At 61.4% G+C, this 17,368-nt stretch overlaps 1 protein-coding gene across 5 annotated transcripts; it reads left to right on the top strand.

Moving 5' to 3' along the window:
- Positions 1-251: 251 nt before the first annotated feature.
- On the top strand, positions 252-16,961 carry GRAMD2A (GRAM domain containing 2A). 5 transcript variants are annotated; one of them, XM_054169035.1, is made up of 13 exons: positions 252-357; positions 1,001-1,413; positions 4,632-4,745; positions 5,349-5,406; positions 9,259-9,331; positions 9,428-9,531; positions 10,356-10,454; positions 11,680-11,751; positions 13,417-13,563; positions 14,903-15,059; positions 15,338-15,437; positions 15,535-15,642; positions 16,750-16,959. In XM_054169035.1, the coding sequence occupies exons 3-13, from the start codon at positions 4,642-4,644 to the stop codon at positions 16,751-16,753; spliced, it is 1,026 nt and encodes a 341-aa protein (XP_054025010.1). In that variant the 5' UTR covers positions 252-357; positions 1,001-1,413; positions 4,632-4,641; the 3' UTR covers positions 16,754-16,959. The 5 variants fall into 5 exon arrangements, with proteins under 5 accessions (XP_054025010.1, XP_054025008.1, XP_054025011.1 ...); XM_054169033.1 differs by having other exon boundaries at positions 271-357; positions 998-1,413; XM_054169036.1 differs by lacking the exon at positions 252-357 and having other exon boundaries at positions 943-1,413; positions 13,417-13,479; positions 16,750-16,961.
- The last annotated feature ends 407 nt before the right edge of the window (positions 16,962-17,368 follow it).

Below are 17,368 nucleotides of genomic sequence, written 5' to 3' on the forward strand. Positions count from 1 at the left end.
ACAGTGTGGACGGGCCCTAGTGTGGCTGTCCCAGCCGCGGGTCACCACCGGAAAGCAGCAGGTCCTCGGCTGCCGCCCCACGGCCGGGCTGGGATCTGCACCAGGGCAGCGGCGGCCCGGTCCCTTTAAGGCGCTTTCCCGGCAGGCTCCGCCCCCGCAACTTCTCGCCAATGGGCGGTCCTGGTAGCGTCGGTAGGCGGGGCGCTGAGCTAGGCCTGGGGGCGGCCTCGGCCAATGGGAGCGAGGGGTGTGGGCGGGGCTTGGCGGCGGGCGGCCAATGGGCGTGCCCCGTGGCGCCGTGCGGAGGCCGGGCGCGCGGGGCATGACGGCGCCGGGCAGCGCGCGGCGGCCGCGCAGGTAGGGCTGGGCCGGGGGGGTTCGGGAGTCCCAGGGGGCTCCGGGGGCGGTGGAGCGCGGCCTTGGTGTTGCCGGGAGCCCTCGGCCTTCCCACGGCGCTCTCCCGGCCCTGTTCCTGTCGGCGTCGAGCTCTGAGGGGAGCGGGAAACGCTGCGGCTCCCCCCACCGTCGCCGTACCGAGGAGACGGAACCGGGGCAGGGGATGTCGCGTCGCTGCCGGTCCCCGCAGCCGCCGGCTCTGCCTGGAGCGGCCCCGAGCCCGTGTGAAAGCTGGGGACTGGCCCTGGGGGCTGCCCTGGCCGGTCTTCGCCGCGGCGTGGCTCGGAGCAGTGCCTGTTCGGCATCGCCTCGCCGGGGTCCGGGGCGGAGGGGGGGGCCTAGGCCGGGCTCTCTCCGCCGTGTGAGACTCGGTAAAACCGGTATCGCTGGCGCCGGGAGTCATCCTGGCCCGCGGCCTTGGCTCTCACCCCGGCGGAGACCCACCGGGCGCAGGGCCCTGGGAAAAGGCGGTTCCCGGGGCGGGGCGAGACGGGACCCTGCCGGGTGCACGGGGAGGGGGCCGGACGCTCGGGAGCGCGAGGGCGATCACCGCGGCCCCGTCCGTCCCTTCCCGCCGTGACCTCCTCTCTCTTCCCTGCAGCAGCGCTCGGGACCCGCCGCTGCCCTCCAGCATCCTCGGCGGTGGCTCCGCTCCAGCAGCCGACACTCGGGACTGAAATGACCTTGAAAGCCGGGCACAAGGGCAGCTCGCCGGATCCCGCCCGGGCTCGCTCGGGCCGCGGCAGCCCAGCCGCAAGTGCCTCTCTCCGCCCCTGATCCTGCTCGGGATTTTTTTTTCCCCGTGAGGCGAAATCCCCGGCTCGGGCACTCCCGCGCGTCCCCGCTCGCTCCCGGCCGGCAGCCGGGAAAGGATCCCGCCAGCGCCGATCGCCACCGGAGGGGCTGACGCCGGAGCCTTCCCAGGCTGGATCCCGAGGCTGTGTAAGGGAAGGGAGATGCGAATCTGGGGTTCGGGACAATCCCGGGACCATACCCGCGGCTGGGGCAGCCTGGGAGGTGAGCGGGGGCTGCGAGGAGCCTGCGTGTGGGCAGGGAGAAGGGTGGCCACCCTGGCACGGCGAGCAGGGGCTTTGCTTTCCTTTTGGCAACGTTTTCCCTTTGCCAGCAGTCCCTCCCCTTGCCCACTCTGCCTCATCTTGGGAGCTCCGTGCTCCGACTCCGCTTGCTCTGTTTGTAGTTTGGGACACTCGGGGTGGGGATTTTCCTTCAGGAGCAGCTTCCTCCTAACAAAATTCCTTGAGGGGGGTGATGCCATGAGCTGCTGGAAAGTGTTTTCCTCCCTGTGCCAGCTCCTGGTAGGGAGACCCCCACTGCCTCAGCTGTGCCTGGAGCCCTCTGCTCCTGACCCTTGGATCTTCTCCCTGTCGCATCTGGCAGCAGGGACAGAGTGAGATGTGGAGCAGAGGCAGCTGCTGTGATGGCTCTGCTGGGGGTGAGGATGCTCCTTGTATCCCCCAGACCCTCCCTGGAGCTGCCTGGGACTGTGACCTGGGATTTGTCCTTAGTGGTGACCCTAGGAGAAGGGGAGCCCAGGACCAGGACTGTGCAGCACTTGCAGATGCTCCCCAGCCTTAGTTCTGCTCATTTTGGGGGATTTTTGTGTGTTGGGTGACCCTGGAGGGGTGAGGGGGTGGGTGTTGGTTTCTCCATGCCCTCACCTGGAGCGGGGGTGCCTGTCCCTGTGCCGTGCCCCTTGGTGCCAGCCCCGGTCAGGGCTAATCCGCTGGCTGGGATTAAGCGGCACTGCGGCTTGGGGATTTAAGGGATGACGTGAGGGAAGCTGGAGCAGGCTGAGCTCTGGAGAGGGGGGGGCTCCAGAGTGGGTCTTAGCCCCCTCCCCAGTGCCTGGGCAAAGGCTTTGGCACATAGGTGACGCAGGTGTCAGCTGCAGGGCAGCGTGGTGTCACCTGGCAGGGGGTGTGTGCAGGGCAGGGCTGCTTGGCCTGAAGGTGTCTGAGGAATTGGGCAGGGAAAAGTCCTTGTGCTGTGGTGCCTCTTGTCAGCAGAGCCTCCCATCCCTTCCAGACACATCCTTGGATGGGAGCACTGCCCTGTGAGGAGAGGTTGAGAGCCCTGGGGCTGTTCAGTCTGGAGAGGAGAAGGCTGAGAGGGGATTGAATCAATGTTTACAAATAGCTGGGGGCTGGGGGTCAAGAGGCAGGGCACAGGCTCTGCTCAGCTGCACCCTGGGATAGGACAAGGGGCAATGGATGGAAACTGCAGCACAGGAGGTTCCACCTCAACAGGAGGAGGAACTTCTGCACTGTGAGGTCACAGAGCCCTGGGGCAGGCTGCCCAGAGAGGTTGTGGAGTCTCCTGCTCTGGAGCCTTCCCAGCCCCATCTGGCTGTGTTCCTGTGTGACCTGTGCTGGGTTCCATGCTCCTGCTCTGGCAGGGGGGTTGGACTCAATGATCTCCAGAGCTCCCTTCCAACCCCTGACATCCTGTGTGACCTGAACTTTGCCTCTAGAGCCCCACGCCCTCGGTGTGCTTATCCCTTCCCTGCTGTGCTCAGCCTCTGGGGCTGTGTGGGCAGCTCATGGACCTCCCAGCCTCAGCTGCAGGGATCCAGGAGGTCATTCCCAGCCTGGCCCTAAACACATGGCACCAGTGACTCGTGTTTGAGTTTCAACAGCCCCATGTCCATGCTGTGTCCTGAAGAAGCATCCCCTGTACCTCCACCTGGGGTTCAGCCCAGCTGAGTTGCATCATGACAGCGTTTTGGATGGACACTGAGCGTGCAGGGCCATGGGGGGGGCTTGTGTGGCTTCAACTCTCGGGCCACCTGGGCACTGCTGCCAGGGTGTGGCACCGCTGTCTTGGCTCTCCCTGCTGTGAGGACAGGCTGAGGGAGCTGGAGGTGTTCAGCCTGGAGGAGAGGAGGCTCCAGGGTGACCTAACAGCAGCCTGCCAGTACCTGAAGGGGCTACAAGAAGGCTGCAGAGAGACTGTTTGCAAAGGCTGCAGGGACAGGACCAGGGGCAATGGCTTCAAACTGGAGCAGAGCAGATTGAGATTGGATGTTAGGAACAAGCTCTTCACTATGAGGGTGGTGGAACACTGCAACAGGTTGCCCAGGGAGGTGGTTGGGGTCCCATCCCTGGAGATATTGAAGGTGAGGCTCGATGAGCCCTGGGCAGCCTGATTTAGTTGGGGATGTCCCTGCTGGCTGCAGGGGGTTGGACTGGATGAGCTTGGGAGGTCCCTTCCAGCCTGGACCATTCTCTGGCTCTGTGATTCAGATGGATTTCTGCTGGGATGAGCCCCTTGGAGCAGGATCAGGATCAGGATGTGTCTAGGGAAGTGCAGGTGGCAGAGGAGCTTCTCCCTGTAGGCAGGAAGCAGTTTGGAAGGGCTGCTCCGGCCGGGCTCTGCCGCACGGCCATGGCATCACCCCCGCGGGCTCTGGGATGCCCTCCAGCTCCATGCTCGTCCTGCCTGCTGCCATCCTGCCTGTGCCCCACCTGCTCTGCCCCCACCCCCTGCCCATCCAGCCCAGCTCCTTCCCCTTCCCTCACTACTTCTGCGTGTGGCCGTGGGCTCCCCTGCTGTGTGGTACGGATGGCAGGGCTGCTGCCGGGCGCTGGGTGCCGGCGGCGCTGTGCCACAGCAATCTCCGGTTGCGGTTTGCCAAGGGCAGCTGTGCCACCTTCCTGGCCTGCTGGCTGATAACCTGCCCTGCCTGGCAGCAGGAGCCTGTTTGCTTTCCCCATCGTGGCTGATAAGTGCCTCTGATAACAGCAGCGATGGCAGATACAGGCTCCAGCGAGGGCAGCAGGCAGCCTGTGCCCTCGGCGAGGCCTCTGCCTGGGGAGGGTGGGAACAGGGAGTTGGCTGCTTGGCTACCAGGGCTGGAGGCTTCCTGGCAAGCAGTGCCCTTTCCTTCCCTTCCCTTCCCTTCCCTCCACGTGGAGGCTTCCTGGCAAGCAGTGCCCTTTCCTTCCCTTCCCTTCCCTCCCCTCCACGTGGAGGCTTCCTGGCAAGCAGTGCCCTTTCCTTCCCTTCCCTTCCCTTCCCTCCACGTGGAGGCTTCCTGGCAAGCAGTGCCCTTCCCTTCCCTTCCCTCCACGTGGCGTGGGGGATGGCAGGAACGTTCTTGCCATCCTTGAGTGGCAGAGATTCCAGCGGGGGTGCAGCTGGGGTGGCAGGGGGGTGGTTCCTGGCACCTCCATTCTCTCCCTCGCCCTGGGGGGCTAACAGGCTTCTCCTGGCAGTGCCAAGCCCATGCATGAGAAAGCAGCTGCCTTGAAGAGCCCTGAGCCCATGCACGGCCGTGACAAGGTGGAGGCATCCCACAAGGAGAAGAGTTTGGATTCCCTCGACGGCAGGTGAGGGGCAGCCCCCTGGGCTTGGCACTTCAGTGTCTGCTCTTCTTCATCCCCTTCCTGCTGTCATCCCCTGCTGCCTTTGGCCTCCCAGCTGGGGCTGGGCACACGGTGGGGGCCTCTCTTTGTTTCCCCCCATAGATTCTGGGTCTCCAAAGGCAGGGTGGGGAGAGCGGCGTGGGCAGGGGCCCAGCACTCCCCTTGTTGGGAGGCTCTCACTGGCTCTGGTGTCTCCCTTCACCTGCCTGCAGGATGGATGCCCCTGCACATGGCCAAAGCTGAGTCCCTCCTGCCTGGGCACATTCCCAGTTGTGCTTTCCCTGGGGAACCCTTGACCAAGCCAAAGCTGCCCAGTGCTAACCTGCCCCAGGCTGCTGCTGGGGGCAGCTCTGGGCTCCTTCCCTTGGTGCTAAGATGTGGTTTGGGTGCCCACCATCAGCCCCACACCAGGCAGAGCCCTGCTCCTGCAGCCAGTCTTTAACCTCAGCAGTGGCTGATGGCCATAAATCAACCAAGACATCCAAAGTGTGGCTTTTCCTGTGGGGGAGGGAATCTCTTCAGTCCTCTGGGGCTGTTTGCTTTTCTGAGGATTATTTTTCCTTTCAGCCTCCACCTGAACGAAGCCCTGAAGGATGAAGACATCAAGAAGTGCCACAGGGAAGTGGTGAGTGGTTGGCTTCGTGAGCCAAGGGGCTGGCTCCTCGTGGCCTGGCTGCAGAGGGGCCCACCCAGGGTCTTGGAATGGGAGGCAAAGCTGCAGCAGCTCCTGGTGAGGGGGTGAAGGCTCCTGGGGTCTTTCGATTCTGTGATTCTTTGTTGAGCCTTGATCCTCTTATGGCCCAGCTCCCCCGGTGACGAGGTGCAGGGAGCAGAGGTGCCCTTGTTACCGTGGGCAGGAGGGCTCTGCCTGCAGCCAGCCTCGCTGCCAGCTGTGCCACACCGCTGGCTGCCCTGCCCACATGCCTGGCCCCTGGGATTCTGGGGTGCCACCAGCACTGCCACAACCCTAGGAGCCCCTGGAGGTGCTGTGTGCTTGGCAGGGGTGGCACAAACCTGCTTTACCAGGGCTGGCTAATGGAGCACGGTCAATGCCATGCCACGAGCTGGTTTCATAGAACCACAGAATCCACCAGGTTGGAAAAACCCTCAGAGCTCATCAAGTCCAACCTATGACCTAATACCCAACACCTCCTGACAGCTAAACCATGGCTCCAAGGGCCACAGCCAAGCCTTTTTTGAACACTTCCAGGGGTGGGGACTCCACCACCTCCCTGGGCAGCACATCCCAATGACGAACAACTCGCTCAGTGAAGAACTTTCTCCTCACCTCGAGTCCAAACCTCCCCTGGCACAGCTGCAGACTGTGTCCTCTTGTTCTGGGGCTGCTTGCCTGGGAGAAGAGACCAACCCCCAGCTGGCTACAACCACCCTTCAGGTAGTTGTAGAGAGCAATAAGGTCACCCCTGAGTCTCCTTTTCTCCAGGTTAAGCAAGCCCAGCTCCCTCAGCCTCTCCTGCCAGGGCTGTGCTCCAGACCCCTCCCCAGCCTCCTTGCCCTTCTCTGGACACCTTCCAAGTCTCTCAATGTCCTTCTGAAACTGAGGAGCCCAGAGCTGGACACAGGACTCAAGGTGTGGCCTAACCAGTGTAGAGTCCAGGGCAGAATAACCTCCCTGCTCCTGCTGGCCAGACTCTTCCTGATGCAGGCCAGGATGCCCTTGGCCCCCTGGGCACACTGCTGGCTCCTGTTTCAGATGTTTTATGGTACATTCTTCTCCTTGTTGCTTTTGGTCTCAGATTATTGTAACAGTCATTGTGATCAGTGTTAGGTAGCCCTGGTGATTTCCAGCTTCATGGGAAATGCTGTTTTTTCATCTTCTTGATTCTTGTGCTGCTGTTGAGATGATTGCAGTACTGCAGGGTTGGTTGTTTTTACTGTTTGTTATCCTTACCTTAAAGCTATTATGAATACAAAGAAAGCACTAAAAAATGTCATTCTATAATATACCTATATCAGACTCAACTTATGCTAATACCAAAAATCCTTAAAAACTTAAAGAACTATGTTAAAATTAATCCATCAAATCAAGTGCCAGGGGCTGCACTTTGGCCACAGCAACCCCAGGCAGAGCTACAGGCTGGGGCCAGAGTGGCTGAGAGCAGCCAGGCAGAGAGGGACCTGGGGGTGCTGGTTGATGGTAGGCTGAACATGAGCCTGCAGTGTGCCCAGGCAGCCAGGAGGGCCAATGGCATCCTGGCCTGCATCAGGAACAGTGTGGCCAGCAGGAGCAGGGAGGTCATTCTGCCCCTGTACACTGCACTGGTTAGGCTGCACCTTGAGTCCTGTGTCCAGTTCTGGGCCCCTCAGTTTAGGAAGGAGGTTGACTTGTTGGAAGGTGTCCAGAGAAGGGCAAGGAGGCTGGGGAGGGGTCTGGAGCACAGCCCTGTGAGGAGAGGCTGAGGGAGCTGGGCTTGCTTAGCCTGCAGAAGAGGACACTCAGGGGAGACCTTCTTGGTCTCTCCAGCTCCCTGAGGGAGGCTGTAGCCAGGCAGAGGTTGGTCTCTTCTCCCAGGCACCCAGCCCCAGAACAAGAGGACACAGTCTCAGGCTGTGCCAGGGGAGGTTCAGGCTGGAGGTGAGGAGGAAGTTCTACACAGAGAGAGTGATTGCCCATTGGAATGGGCTGCCTGGGGAGGTGGTGGAGTCACCATCACTGGAGGTGTTCAGGAGGAGACTTGATGGGGTGCTTGGTGCCATGGGTTAGTTGATGAGGTGGTGTTGGATGATGGGTTGGACTGGATGATCTCGAGGGTCTCCTCCAACCTGCTCTATTCTAATGTCTAAGAAGAAATACGAAAGTTGTTAGAGGAAGTAACAAACACTTTCTGAAATGAAACCCTGTTTGCTACAGTCCTTAACTATGTTCCATGCAGCTCCTTGGAAATGCCTAGGCACCCACAAAAAACAAAGACAAGAAGGTTTGAACCAAAAAAGAGACTTAAAATGTGAACTCATTACTGAATGCCTGTGCCTTACTCTAATTGCTGAGCACTTGTGGTTACGAAGTACTTGCTGTTCGTTATGCCTACCGGTAAAACTTCACATCAGAGGAACAAATCTATTTAACACACTGCAGTCAGCAATAATGCAGTCAGTACTGTTGCTTTAACTCAGAACACAGCTTCCATGAACGAGAGTCTTATCAGAAAGAGGAGGGGGGAAGGGTGGCTGTCCCAGCCAAGCCACCGGAGGCACAGAGACAGGGGTAGAAGGGGGGGTCGCTGCCCAGTTCACAGCCCAAGGTAGCTTTCCCTCGAAGGCAGGGCTGTGTCAGTAGGCAGTAACAGCAGTGGTTTGAGCTGAATTGCTGTTTTGTCTCCTGCTGTCCTTTTTGTTCTCTTTCTGTGGCTGTTTAGGCAGAGCAGAAGTCACTGCCTTGTCACCTTGTCCGATCTTCATTTCCTTTCTCAACATAGTCTCAAAACTGAGTTGTGATCTTTGAACCTAGAATGTCCCTTCTGTCCACAATCAAAACTCGTTGGAGAGCTTTCCTCAGAGATCGTCCAGTCCAACCTAGCACCTAATACCCAGCACCTCCTGACAACCAAACCATGGCTCCAAGGGCCACATCCAATCCCCTCTTGAACACCTCCAGGGATGGGGACTCCACCACCTCCCTGGGCAGCACATCCCAATGGTCAAGACCAGGGGGAGCTACAAGCTTCTCCTTACCCCCCTGTACAAAAGGGAGAAGAGAAAGGAGCAGAGGGAGGTTAGGCTTAGCCCAAACAATGTAGCCAAGGCCAAGCAGAAGTGAGTTAGGATCTCCCAGAACAAAGCAGCAAGAAGAGAGCAATTGTTTGGGTACAAGCAGTTTAAGTTCCTTATCTCTCCAGTGGGACTGCTTAGAATTCTCTTTCTTTTCCTTTTGAAGCCCCATAGTGATTTATTTACCTTTTTTACTGCTCTCTGTTCAAGATCCATTTTTGAGGGCATAGCCTGAAAGCTACCTCACAGTGGCATCCAGAAGCGTTTCGGGGCCAACCTGCCTGAGCCTCCTGCCACGGCTGGCAGCAGGCTTGGAAGATGCAGCAGGAATATAAATAGCTGGATGGGCACAGAGCAAGTGCTGTCATCCTGCCCTGGATAGGGGGAGAGCTCCAGGAGGAGGAGGAAGAGGAGGAGGAGGAGGAGGCAGGCGAGAAACTGCTGGGCAAAACAACTCGCAGAGCCGAGCCCGGGCGAGCAGAGGCTGCTGGCAGGAGCTGGGCAGCCTCCCTGGCTGTTAGGGGCAATGTGTGCCTGGGAAGGATGGCAGAGCTCTGGCAGGGTGCTGGAGCCTCCAACCCTCCCCCAGCCCTCCGTGCCCGCCGGCCCCAGCCCAGTGGGACCCCAGTGCGGCAGTGCCGGGTGCGGGGCCCTTGTCGGGCAGGGGGGGTGGGGGTTGGGGGGGTTGCTGTCCTGTCTCCTCCTGGGCCAGGCAGCAGCAGGAACCTTTGCTGTGCTTGATTTTCAGGCTGCTAGCAAGTACAACTCGCAGTACCACAAGCTGTTCAAGGACATCCCCACGGAGGAGAGCGTGCTGAAAGGTGGGTGGCATGGCGAGGGGCGGGCAGGCGGGGGCAGGGGGTTGCACGCTGCCTGCCCTCCCTCCCTCCCTCCCTCCCTCTCTCTGCGCCTCGCAGTCTGCTCCTGCGCGCTCCAGAGGGACATCCTGATCCAGGGCCGGCTTTACATCTCCCCCAACTGGCTCTGCTTCCACGCCAACCTCTTCGGGAAGGACATCAAGGTAAGGGGCTGGGGGGCAGCTCGCCCTTGTCCCTCTTGGCTTCACAGCTTTTACCCCACCCAGCACCCTAAGATGCCCCCAGGGCAGCCTGGCTGTGCCCCCTGCTCCTGTTGCCCCCTGGGGAAACCCAAAGGTTGGTTTGGTTGAACATCTCCTGGTGCAAAACCTCCTGGGAGCCACCAGGGCAGCTGAAGGAAGATCAAAGCTTTAGGGGCAGAGGAGGTGGGGGGAGAACATTTGCATCTCTCTTCCTCTTGGCTTTTGTTCTTCGCCTTGCAGTCTGATGTTTCCCTCTTGTTAGTCCTGTGGCTGACAGGGACTTGTGTGGGAAGTGGGCTGCAGCTCTGCATTATTGATGTCAGCTGCTTTCAACAGAGGGCTGAGGGAAGGTTCAGTGATCTTCCACTGCCACATACTGCATCCTGCCCTTGCTTTTAACCCACCCTGGGCCTGCAGAGGAAGGGCCTCTCGTGCTGGCCTCAGGCAGATGGGCTGGACCATGCTTTCCTCAGTCCCTGCTGGCTTTATCGAGCAGAAATCACCTCTGAGCTGAGCTTAATGTGAGGGGAGGTGCTGTGACCTCTGGCAAACCCAGGCTGGCCTTGGGAAACCACAGAGCAGTCTGCTTTGGGTTGGAGAGCACCTTAAAGGTCATCCAGTGCCAGCCCTGCTGCCCGGCCTTCAGCACCTCCGGGGAGGAGGCCAATCTGCACGTGGCTGCTGCTGTCCTTGGGGTTGTAACTCTGCTGTGTGTCCAACCTCTGCCTTGTGAAAGAAGTTCCCTGAGCTCGTGTTGTGCCCCTCCTGCTGTCTTTGTCCTGCAGGTGGTGATCCCAGTGGTCTCTGTGCAGCTGATAAAGAAGCACAAGACAGCTCGGCTGCTGCCCAACGGCTTGGCCATCACCACCACCGCCAGCAGAAAGGTGACCCTGCCCCTGCCCACCGCCCTGCCCAGCCTCACCCCAGCCAGCTGGCAACACAGCAGCCTGCCAGCACCTGCAGGGGCTCCAGGAGGGGCTTTTGACAAGGGCTGGGAGTGCCAAGATGAGGAACAATGGCTTTGAGCTCGAGAGGGCAGACTGAGACTGGAGAGGAGGAGGAAATTCTTTGCAGTGAGGCTGGGGAGACTCTGGCACAGGCTGCCCAGGGAGGCTGTGGCTGCTCCTGCCTGGAGGTGTTCAAGGCCAGGCTGGATGAGGCCTTGAGCAACCTGCTGGCGGGAGGTGTCCCTGCCCATGGCAGTGGGGTGGGACTGGGTGAGCTTTGAGATCCCTTCCAACCCAAGGCATTGATGATTGCCACGGTGGGCAGCAGCAGGGGCTGGCAGGGAGGCAGTGCTGCTCCCTCGCTGGCCAGGGCAGACAGCACAGCTCTGCCCCTCCTGCTGCACTGCCCTTGGGAGCAGGGCACAGCCTGGCAGAGCCCTGCCAGCATCACAGAAAAACCTTTCAGCTCCTTCAAGGAGAGCAGGGAAGGGTTGGGGCTGGGCCTTCAACTCTTGTGGGATTTTGGGAAGGGGGTTAATTCCTGTGGGATTCTGGGAAGGAGGTTAACTCTTTGGGGATTTTGGGAAGGGTTAATCTCCTGATTTTGGTAGTGGGTTATTCCTGATAGATTTCTGGGGAAGGGGTTAATTCCTGTGGGCTTTTGGGCAGGGGTTAATCCCTGGTTTTGGTGAGGGGGCTAACTCCTGTGGGCTTTTGGGAAGTGTTTTCTTCCTGTGGGAATTTGGCAGGGAGTGATCCCTGCAGGATTTAGGGAGGAGGTGGCACAGGGCAGGCTCTGGGTGTTGCAAGGTTGCTGTGCCTACTGCGTGGCTCTGTGCCAGGTGAGGTGAGCGCTGCCCTGTGCTCCCTCCTGCCAGGCCCTGGGGGTGTCTTCCATCGCTCCCAGCCCTGCTGGCTGCTGCATCCCTCTGGGCTGAGCCAAGTGAGGCTGGCCCCAAAAAAAATCTGGTCCAGGTTTTAGCAAAAATAACAGCAGGGAAGCTCTGCAGGGAGGTGCTGGCAGGGGACCTTCAGTGGCTCCTGAAGGAAGGGGCATTCAAGGGCAGGACGTCTCTGCCTGTCCCCTGCCTGTGGAGAAGCAGACTCAGGACGGGGGGGACACACCTCTGTGCCAGCAGCAGCCTCTCTCCTTCTCTTGCAGTACATCTTTGTGTCCCTCATCTCCCGTGACAGTGTCTATGATGTCCTGAGGAGAGTCTGCACACACCTGCAGGTACCTCCCACCCCACATCCCACAGCGTCCCACAGGGCTCCTCACCGCGGCCTCCAGGGCTCTGGGCTGCTCCCCACCGCCCCCACAGTGCCCTGCTGCCTCCTCCCAGCCTCCTCACTCTGCAGCAAGGGGTGGGGGAAGAGGGGCAGGAGCTGTGCCCCGGGTGCTGAGCTGCTGCTGGCCTTTTCTGGGTCCCAGAGCAGGGAGGCAGAGCTGGGCTGGGGGAGGCAGAGCTGGGCTGGGGGAGGCAGAGCTGGGCTGGGGGAGGCAGAGCTGGGCTGGGGGAGGCAGAGCTGGGCTGGGGGAGGCAGAGCTGGGAGTTCCTGCTGGCTCCCAAGGTGTGGGCCTGAATGATTTGTAGTGGGACAAGTTGTGCCACTCCCCACATCCAGGGCTTGAAGGGCTGGGGGAATGGTCCAAAGAAAAAGAATTTGAATTTCAAAGCCTAAAGGGGGGGTGGAGAAGACAGCCATCAGGCCTGCAGCTGGAGAGGAGGCTTGTGGGGACCTCTTCTCCCTGCATGTGAAGCAGGTGGGAAGTGGTGCTGCCCAGCAGGCTGCCTGCTGGCTGTGCAGCTGCTGGGGCGACTCAGCCCCCTTGCTGAAGTGAAGGGAAATTTACTCTTTGAAACCTGCTGGGCTGTGCCCAAACATTGCCCTTCTCAGCCCCTCTGCAGGCAGTCAGGGCTGGCACAGGATCCCTTGGCCAGCCACAGCCCTGGAGGGGTGTGGGGTGGGGACAGAGCGATGTGGTGCTCTGTTCTCTGCTGGGGTCACAGAGTGGTAGGGGTAGGAAGGGACCTCCAGAGATCATCCAGTCCAAGCCCCCTGCCAGAGCAGGACCACCCAGGGCAGGGCATACAGGAACACAGCCAGGTGAGGCTTGAAAAGCTCCAGAGAAGGAGACTCCAAGTTTCTCTCTGCAGCCTGCTTCAGGCCTCCAGCACCCTCACAGTCAAGAAGTTTCTCCACATATTGAGGTGGAACCTCCTGGGTTTCAGCTTGTGCCCCTTGTTCCTTGTCCTGTCACTGGGCACCACCAAGCAGAGCCTGGCACCTTCCTCCTGACACCCTCCCCTCAGCTATTGATAGACATTGATCAGATCCTTCTCAGCCTTCTCCTCTCCAGACTAATCAGCCCCAGGGCTCTCAGACTTTCTTCATGCCAGAGATGTTCAAGTCCGCCAGTCATCCTCATAGCCTCCCTTGGACTCTCTCCAGCAGGTCTCTGTCTCTCTGGAACTGGGGAGCCCCAAACTGGACACAGGATTGCAGCTGTGGTCTCAGCAGGGCAGAGCAGAGGGGCAGCAGAACCTCCCCAGCCCTGCTGGCCACACTTCCCTTGCTGCACCCCAGGCTCCCCTTGGCTCTCCTGACCCCAGGGCACATTGCTGTCCCATGCAGAACTTGCTGTGCACTGGGACTCCCAAGATCTTTGTCCATGGAGCTGCTTTCCAGCAGGACAAGCCCTGGGCCATAGGGGTGATGCTCTTCTCCCTGCCCCACAGCCCTGTGCCCCCAGGTTTCCGCAGTAGGTTGGAAGGGACCTCCGGAGATCATCGGGTCCAAGCCAGGCTGCTTTTCAGAGACTTGCCAGAACCTTCTGCCTGGGGTGTGCAGCAGGGGGAGGTGGCCCCAGGGCAGCTCTTTTGCTCTTCCCCTGCAGGTTTCCAGTAAGAAGAGCTTGAGCCTGAAGGAGCTGAGGGAGGAGCCTGACACCGTGTCGCTGGTGAGGGTCAGGGCGGCCCTGGGCGAGGGAAGGACCTCCATGACCTCGCGCTGCGGGCAGGACAGCATCCACCTGGCCCCCTTGGTGGGTCTGACACCCCCCTGGCACGCTCAGGTTTGGCTGGCAGCCCTCTGCAGGGCACAGATGTGGTCCTCTCCCCTTGCTGCTGACAGAGGTCGCGCCGGGACGTGGCCGTCGTGGGCTCCTCACGGCCTGGCTTGGCACACATGGCCTGGCTTGGCACACATGGCCTGGCTTGGCACACATGGCCTGGCTTGGCACACACACAGGGGGGGTCAAGAGGATGGTCTGGGGGGCCTGTGGCTGAGCACAGGCTGCTGGCTCAGCTGGTTGGTCTCAGGGGTCGCTGTGCAGATGGACGAACTCCAGAGCCTGGTGGGACCTGAAGCTGCTCCCCTCCCTCCGCTGCCTTTGTGGGTCACAGGCTGGAACGGGGTTGAGTCACCCCAGAGCCCCTGGGGTGGGTGGGATGGCTCCCAGCTGGGAAGCTGGAGGAGGAGGCTGCTGTACCATGGTGTGACTGAGGGAGCATGGCTGTGTCCCTGTCCCTGGACTTCACTCTGCCACAAAGCTGTTGGTGCTGTATGAGGGTGCTGAGCTAGGGGTCTCCCATGGGCTGGTGGCCCTGTCCGTCAGGCTGGGTGCAGGAGGTGTCAGCTGAGGTGGCCTTTGTGGGCCAGTGGCTCTGTACATTGGACCAGGAGGTGACAGGTGGGATGTCCCCTATGGTCTGGTGACATCTCAGGGGCTGAAGGCACTTTCCAAGGGTTGGATTGGGAGCAATCCAGGCTGGCAGCATCTCCTGGTGCCTCCTGAGGGATGTAGCTCTCCAGCAGCTCCAGCCCTGGGGACTCTCTGCAGGGGGCGCCCTTCTTGCCAGCTGGCACCCTGCTTGGCTTGGCATCGTTCCGGGGTGTGCTGGAGCCAGGGTGCTGAGCCTCGGGGTGCTCAAGGGGCTCTTGAAGGTGACCACACTGAGCTTCAAAGGGTGAGGGTGGCAGCAGCTGGTGCTTGGGACTGGTGAGGGGTGCGTGGGCAGGGCCTTCCAGTGGCAGTGCTGTTCCCATGGGGCCATTGTGGAGGAGCAGCTGCCCCTTAGGAGGACATTCTGGAGGTACTGGGCCTGAGTGGGGCTGCCAGAAGGTTTGGGTCCAAATGTGGCCCCACCATGTGCTCGGTGCTGCTGGTTCACAGGGTCAGGCTCACAGGATGGTAGGGGCTGGGAGGGACCTTCAGAGATCACCGAGTCCGACCCCGGCCAGAGCAGGAGCACAGAACCCAGCACAGGTCACCCAGGAACACAGCCAGCTGGGGCTGGAAAGGCTCCAGAGAAGCAGGCTCCACAACCCACATGGGTGCCAGCACTGCTGGGGGCAAGGCTGACCCAGGGCTGTTCCCACAGGAGGTGATTGTCCCCGAGGGCAAGTGGAGGAAGGTGTCCCCTGCTTCGCTGTCGCTGTCCCTGCCGCAGGCCGAGTACCAGTGCCTGCGCCGCGCCTCTGGCACCAGCCTGGGCACCAAGGAGAGCTCCTTCGCCTCTCAGGAGCCCCTGGCCTCGGGTGAGGGCTCTGGGCTTGTGCCCTGCCTGCACACCTCCCTGAGGAGGTGCTGCTGCTTCCTCCACACTCCTGGGGGGCTTTTGTGCCTGGCAGATGAGAGGGGCTGAAGGTGGGAGTTGGGGATGGAGCCCCGGGGTGGGGTGGGGTGGGATGGAGTGTCTTGCTCGAGAGCTCGGAGTCCTCAGTGTCCCCTGTGACCCCTCAGAGGATGCTTGAAGGCTGCCAGCTGCTGGGGGTGCTGCTGCCTGGCATCCCCTGACCCTGGGCTCGCCTTCCAGAAAGCGCAATCAACACCGAGGAGGAGCTGGAGGTGGAGCAGAGCTGTGTGGCAGAGCTGAGACCCTCAGACTACCAGCTCCTGAAGATCTTCATCGTGCTGTAAGTGCGGCCAGAGGGTGGGGGAGGGCTGCACTGGGAGTGTTCCACCTCCCCCCCACGCCCCCCAGCTGCTGAGTGCTGCTTCTTCTGCCCTCAGCATCTGCCTCCTGGTGGTGTCCTCCTCCTACCTGGCGTTCCGCATCTTCCGCCTGGAGCAGCAGCTCTGCTCCCTCAACAGGGACTACCTCTCCCGAGGCCACAGGAGGTGAGGCCCCCGGGGGCCCTGCTGGGCAGGGGGCTCCCAGCCTGAGGGCAGCAGCTGAGCACTGTGGCTCTGTCCAAGGAATGCTTCATCCCTTCTTGTGTGCCTGCTGCTGGCTGCAGCCAGAGCCCAAAGTGCTGTCCCTGTGCAGGAGATGATGCCAGTGAGTGCTGCCTGGTGAGCAGGGCCAGCTCTGCTGTGCCAGCTGCTGCTGCCTGGTGAGCAGGGCCAGCTCTGCTGTGCCAGCTCTGCTGTGCCAGCTGCTGCTGCCTGGTGAGCAGGGCCAGCTCTGCTGTGCCAGCTGCTGCTGCCTGGTGAGCAGGGCCAGCTCTGCTGTGCCAGCTGCTGCTGCCTGGTGAGCAGGGCCAGCTCTGCTGTGCCAGCTCTGCTGTGCCAGCTGCTGCTGCCTGGTGAGCAGGGCCAGCTCTGCTGTGCCAGCTGCTGCTGCCTGGTGAGCAGGGCCAGCTCTGCTGTGCCAGCTCTGCTGTGCCAGCTGCTGCCTGGTGAGCAGGGCCAGCTCTGCTGTGCCAGCTGCTGCTGCCTGGTGAGCAGGGCCAGCTCTGCTGTGCCAGCTGCTGCTGCCTGGTGAGCAGGGCCAGCTCTGCTGTGCCATCTGCTGCCTGGTGAGCAGGGCCAGCTCTGCTGTGCCAGCTCTGCTGTGCCAGCTGCTGCCTGGTGAGCAGGGCCAGCTCTGCCTTTCAGAGCCTTTCAGCCCTTGGGCAAAGGTTTCCCTGGAATCCCAGACTGGGCTGGGTTGGAAAGGACCTTTCAAGGCCATCCAGTTCCAGCCCCCTGAGGTCAGCAGGGGCATCCTCACCTGGAGCAGGTTGCTCAGAGTCCCAAGCAAGCTGCCCTGGTGTGGTTCCAGGCATGGGGCTCCTGCCAGCTCTCTGGGCACCCTGGGCAGCGTTCCCCTGCGGGTCTGGGGCCGGTGCCAGCCGGGAGGCAGCAGCTGGGTGGAGCTGGGGCTAACGTGGCCGTGGGCAGCAGCAAGGGGTGGGCAGGAGTGGGTTCCCTTGGGGTGGGGATGTTGGGGGGGGTCTCCCTCGTGCCCACAGGGTGGTGTCCCTGCAGCTGCTCAGCCCCTCTCCCCCTGCTCTCCTCTTGCAGGTGACCGCTGCTCGCCGCTGCCTGCGGCCGGGTGCCAGGCTGCTGACCTCCAGCACAGAGCTCCTGGCACCACATCCACCTGGCCTGGCCCTCCCTCGGCTGCTGAAATGGGACCAAGCATCTCTCTCCCTGCTGGGGACCACCCCTCTGGCTCATGGCCACTGGTGCCAAGCCCCTGTGCCGCTGGCACCCCCCTTCCTGCCTGGGACGCTGCCGTGCCCTAGCACTGGGCGAGGGCTCGGGGCTGCGCGGCAGCTGGGCCTCCCCTCCGGAGGTGGTGCTGGGATGGGCACCTCCTTCTCGCCCACTCTGGGGTTTCTCTTCTTAAATGGTGACCCTGGGCTCACCAGGGACCCCCAGGAGCGTGGATGAGCTGCTGGTGCTGCTCTGGGCTGAACCCTGTCTCGGGACCCCCAGGGCCGTGGCTGGAGAAGGAGCCCAAGCAGAGGAGTCAGTGGGGCTGGGGAGGAAGGGCCAGCAGCCCTGTGGGGCACCGTCTCCCCCAGCACCCAAGAGTGGGGCTGGAATCCAGGCCCCCCAGCTCCGTACCAGCTCCCAGCCCTTCTCTCCTGGAGCCCTGGGCCACTTTGGGGTGCCTGTGTGTCCCCTGCAAAGCACT

This window comes from Dryobates pubescens, chromosome 17 (genome assembly GCF_014839835.1).
Source record: "Dryobates pubescens isolate bDryPub1 chromosome 17, bDryPub1.pri, whole genome shotgun sequence".
NCBI lineage: Eukaryota > Metazoa > Chordata > Aves > Piciformes > Picidae > Dryobates > Dryobates pubescens.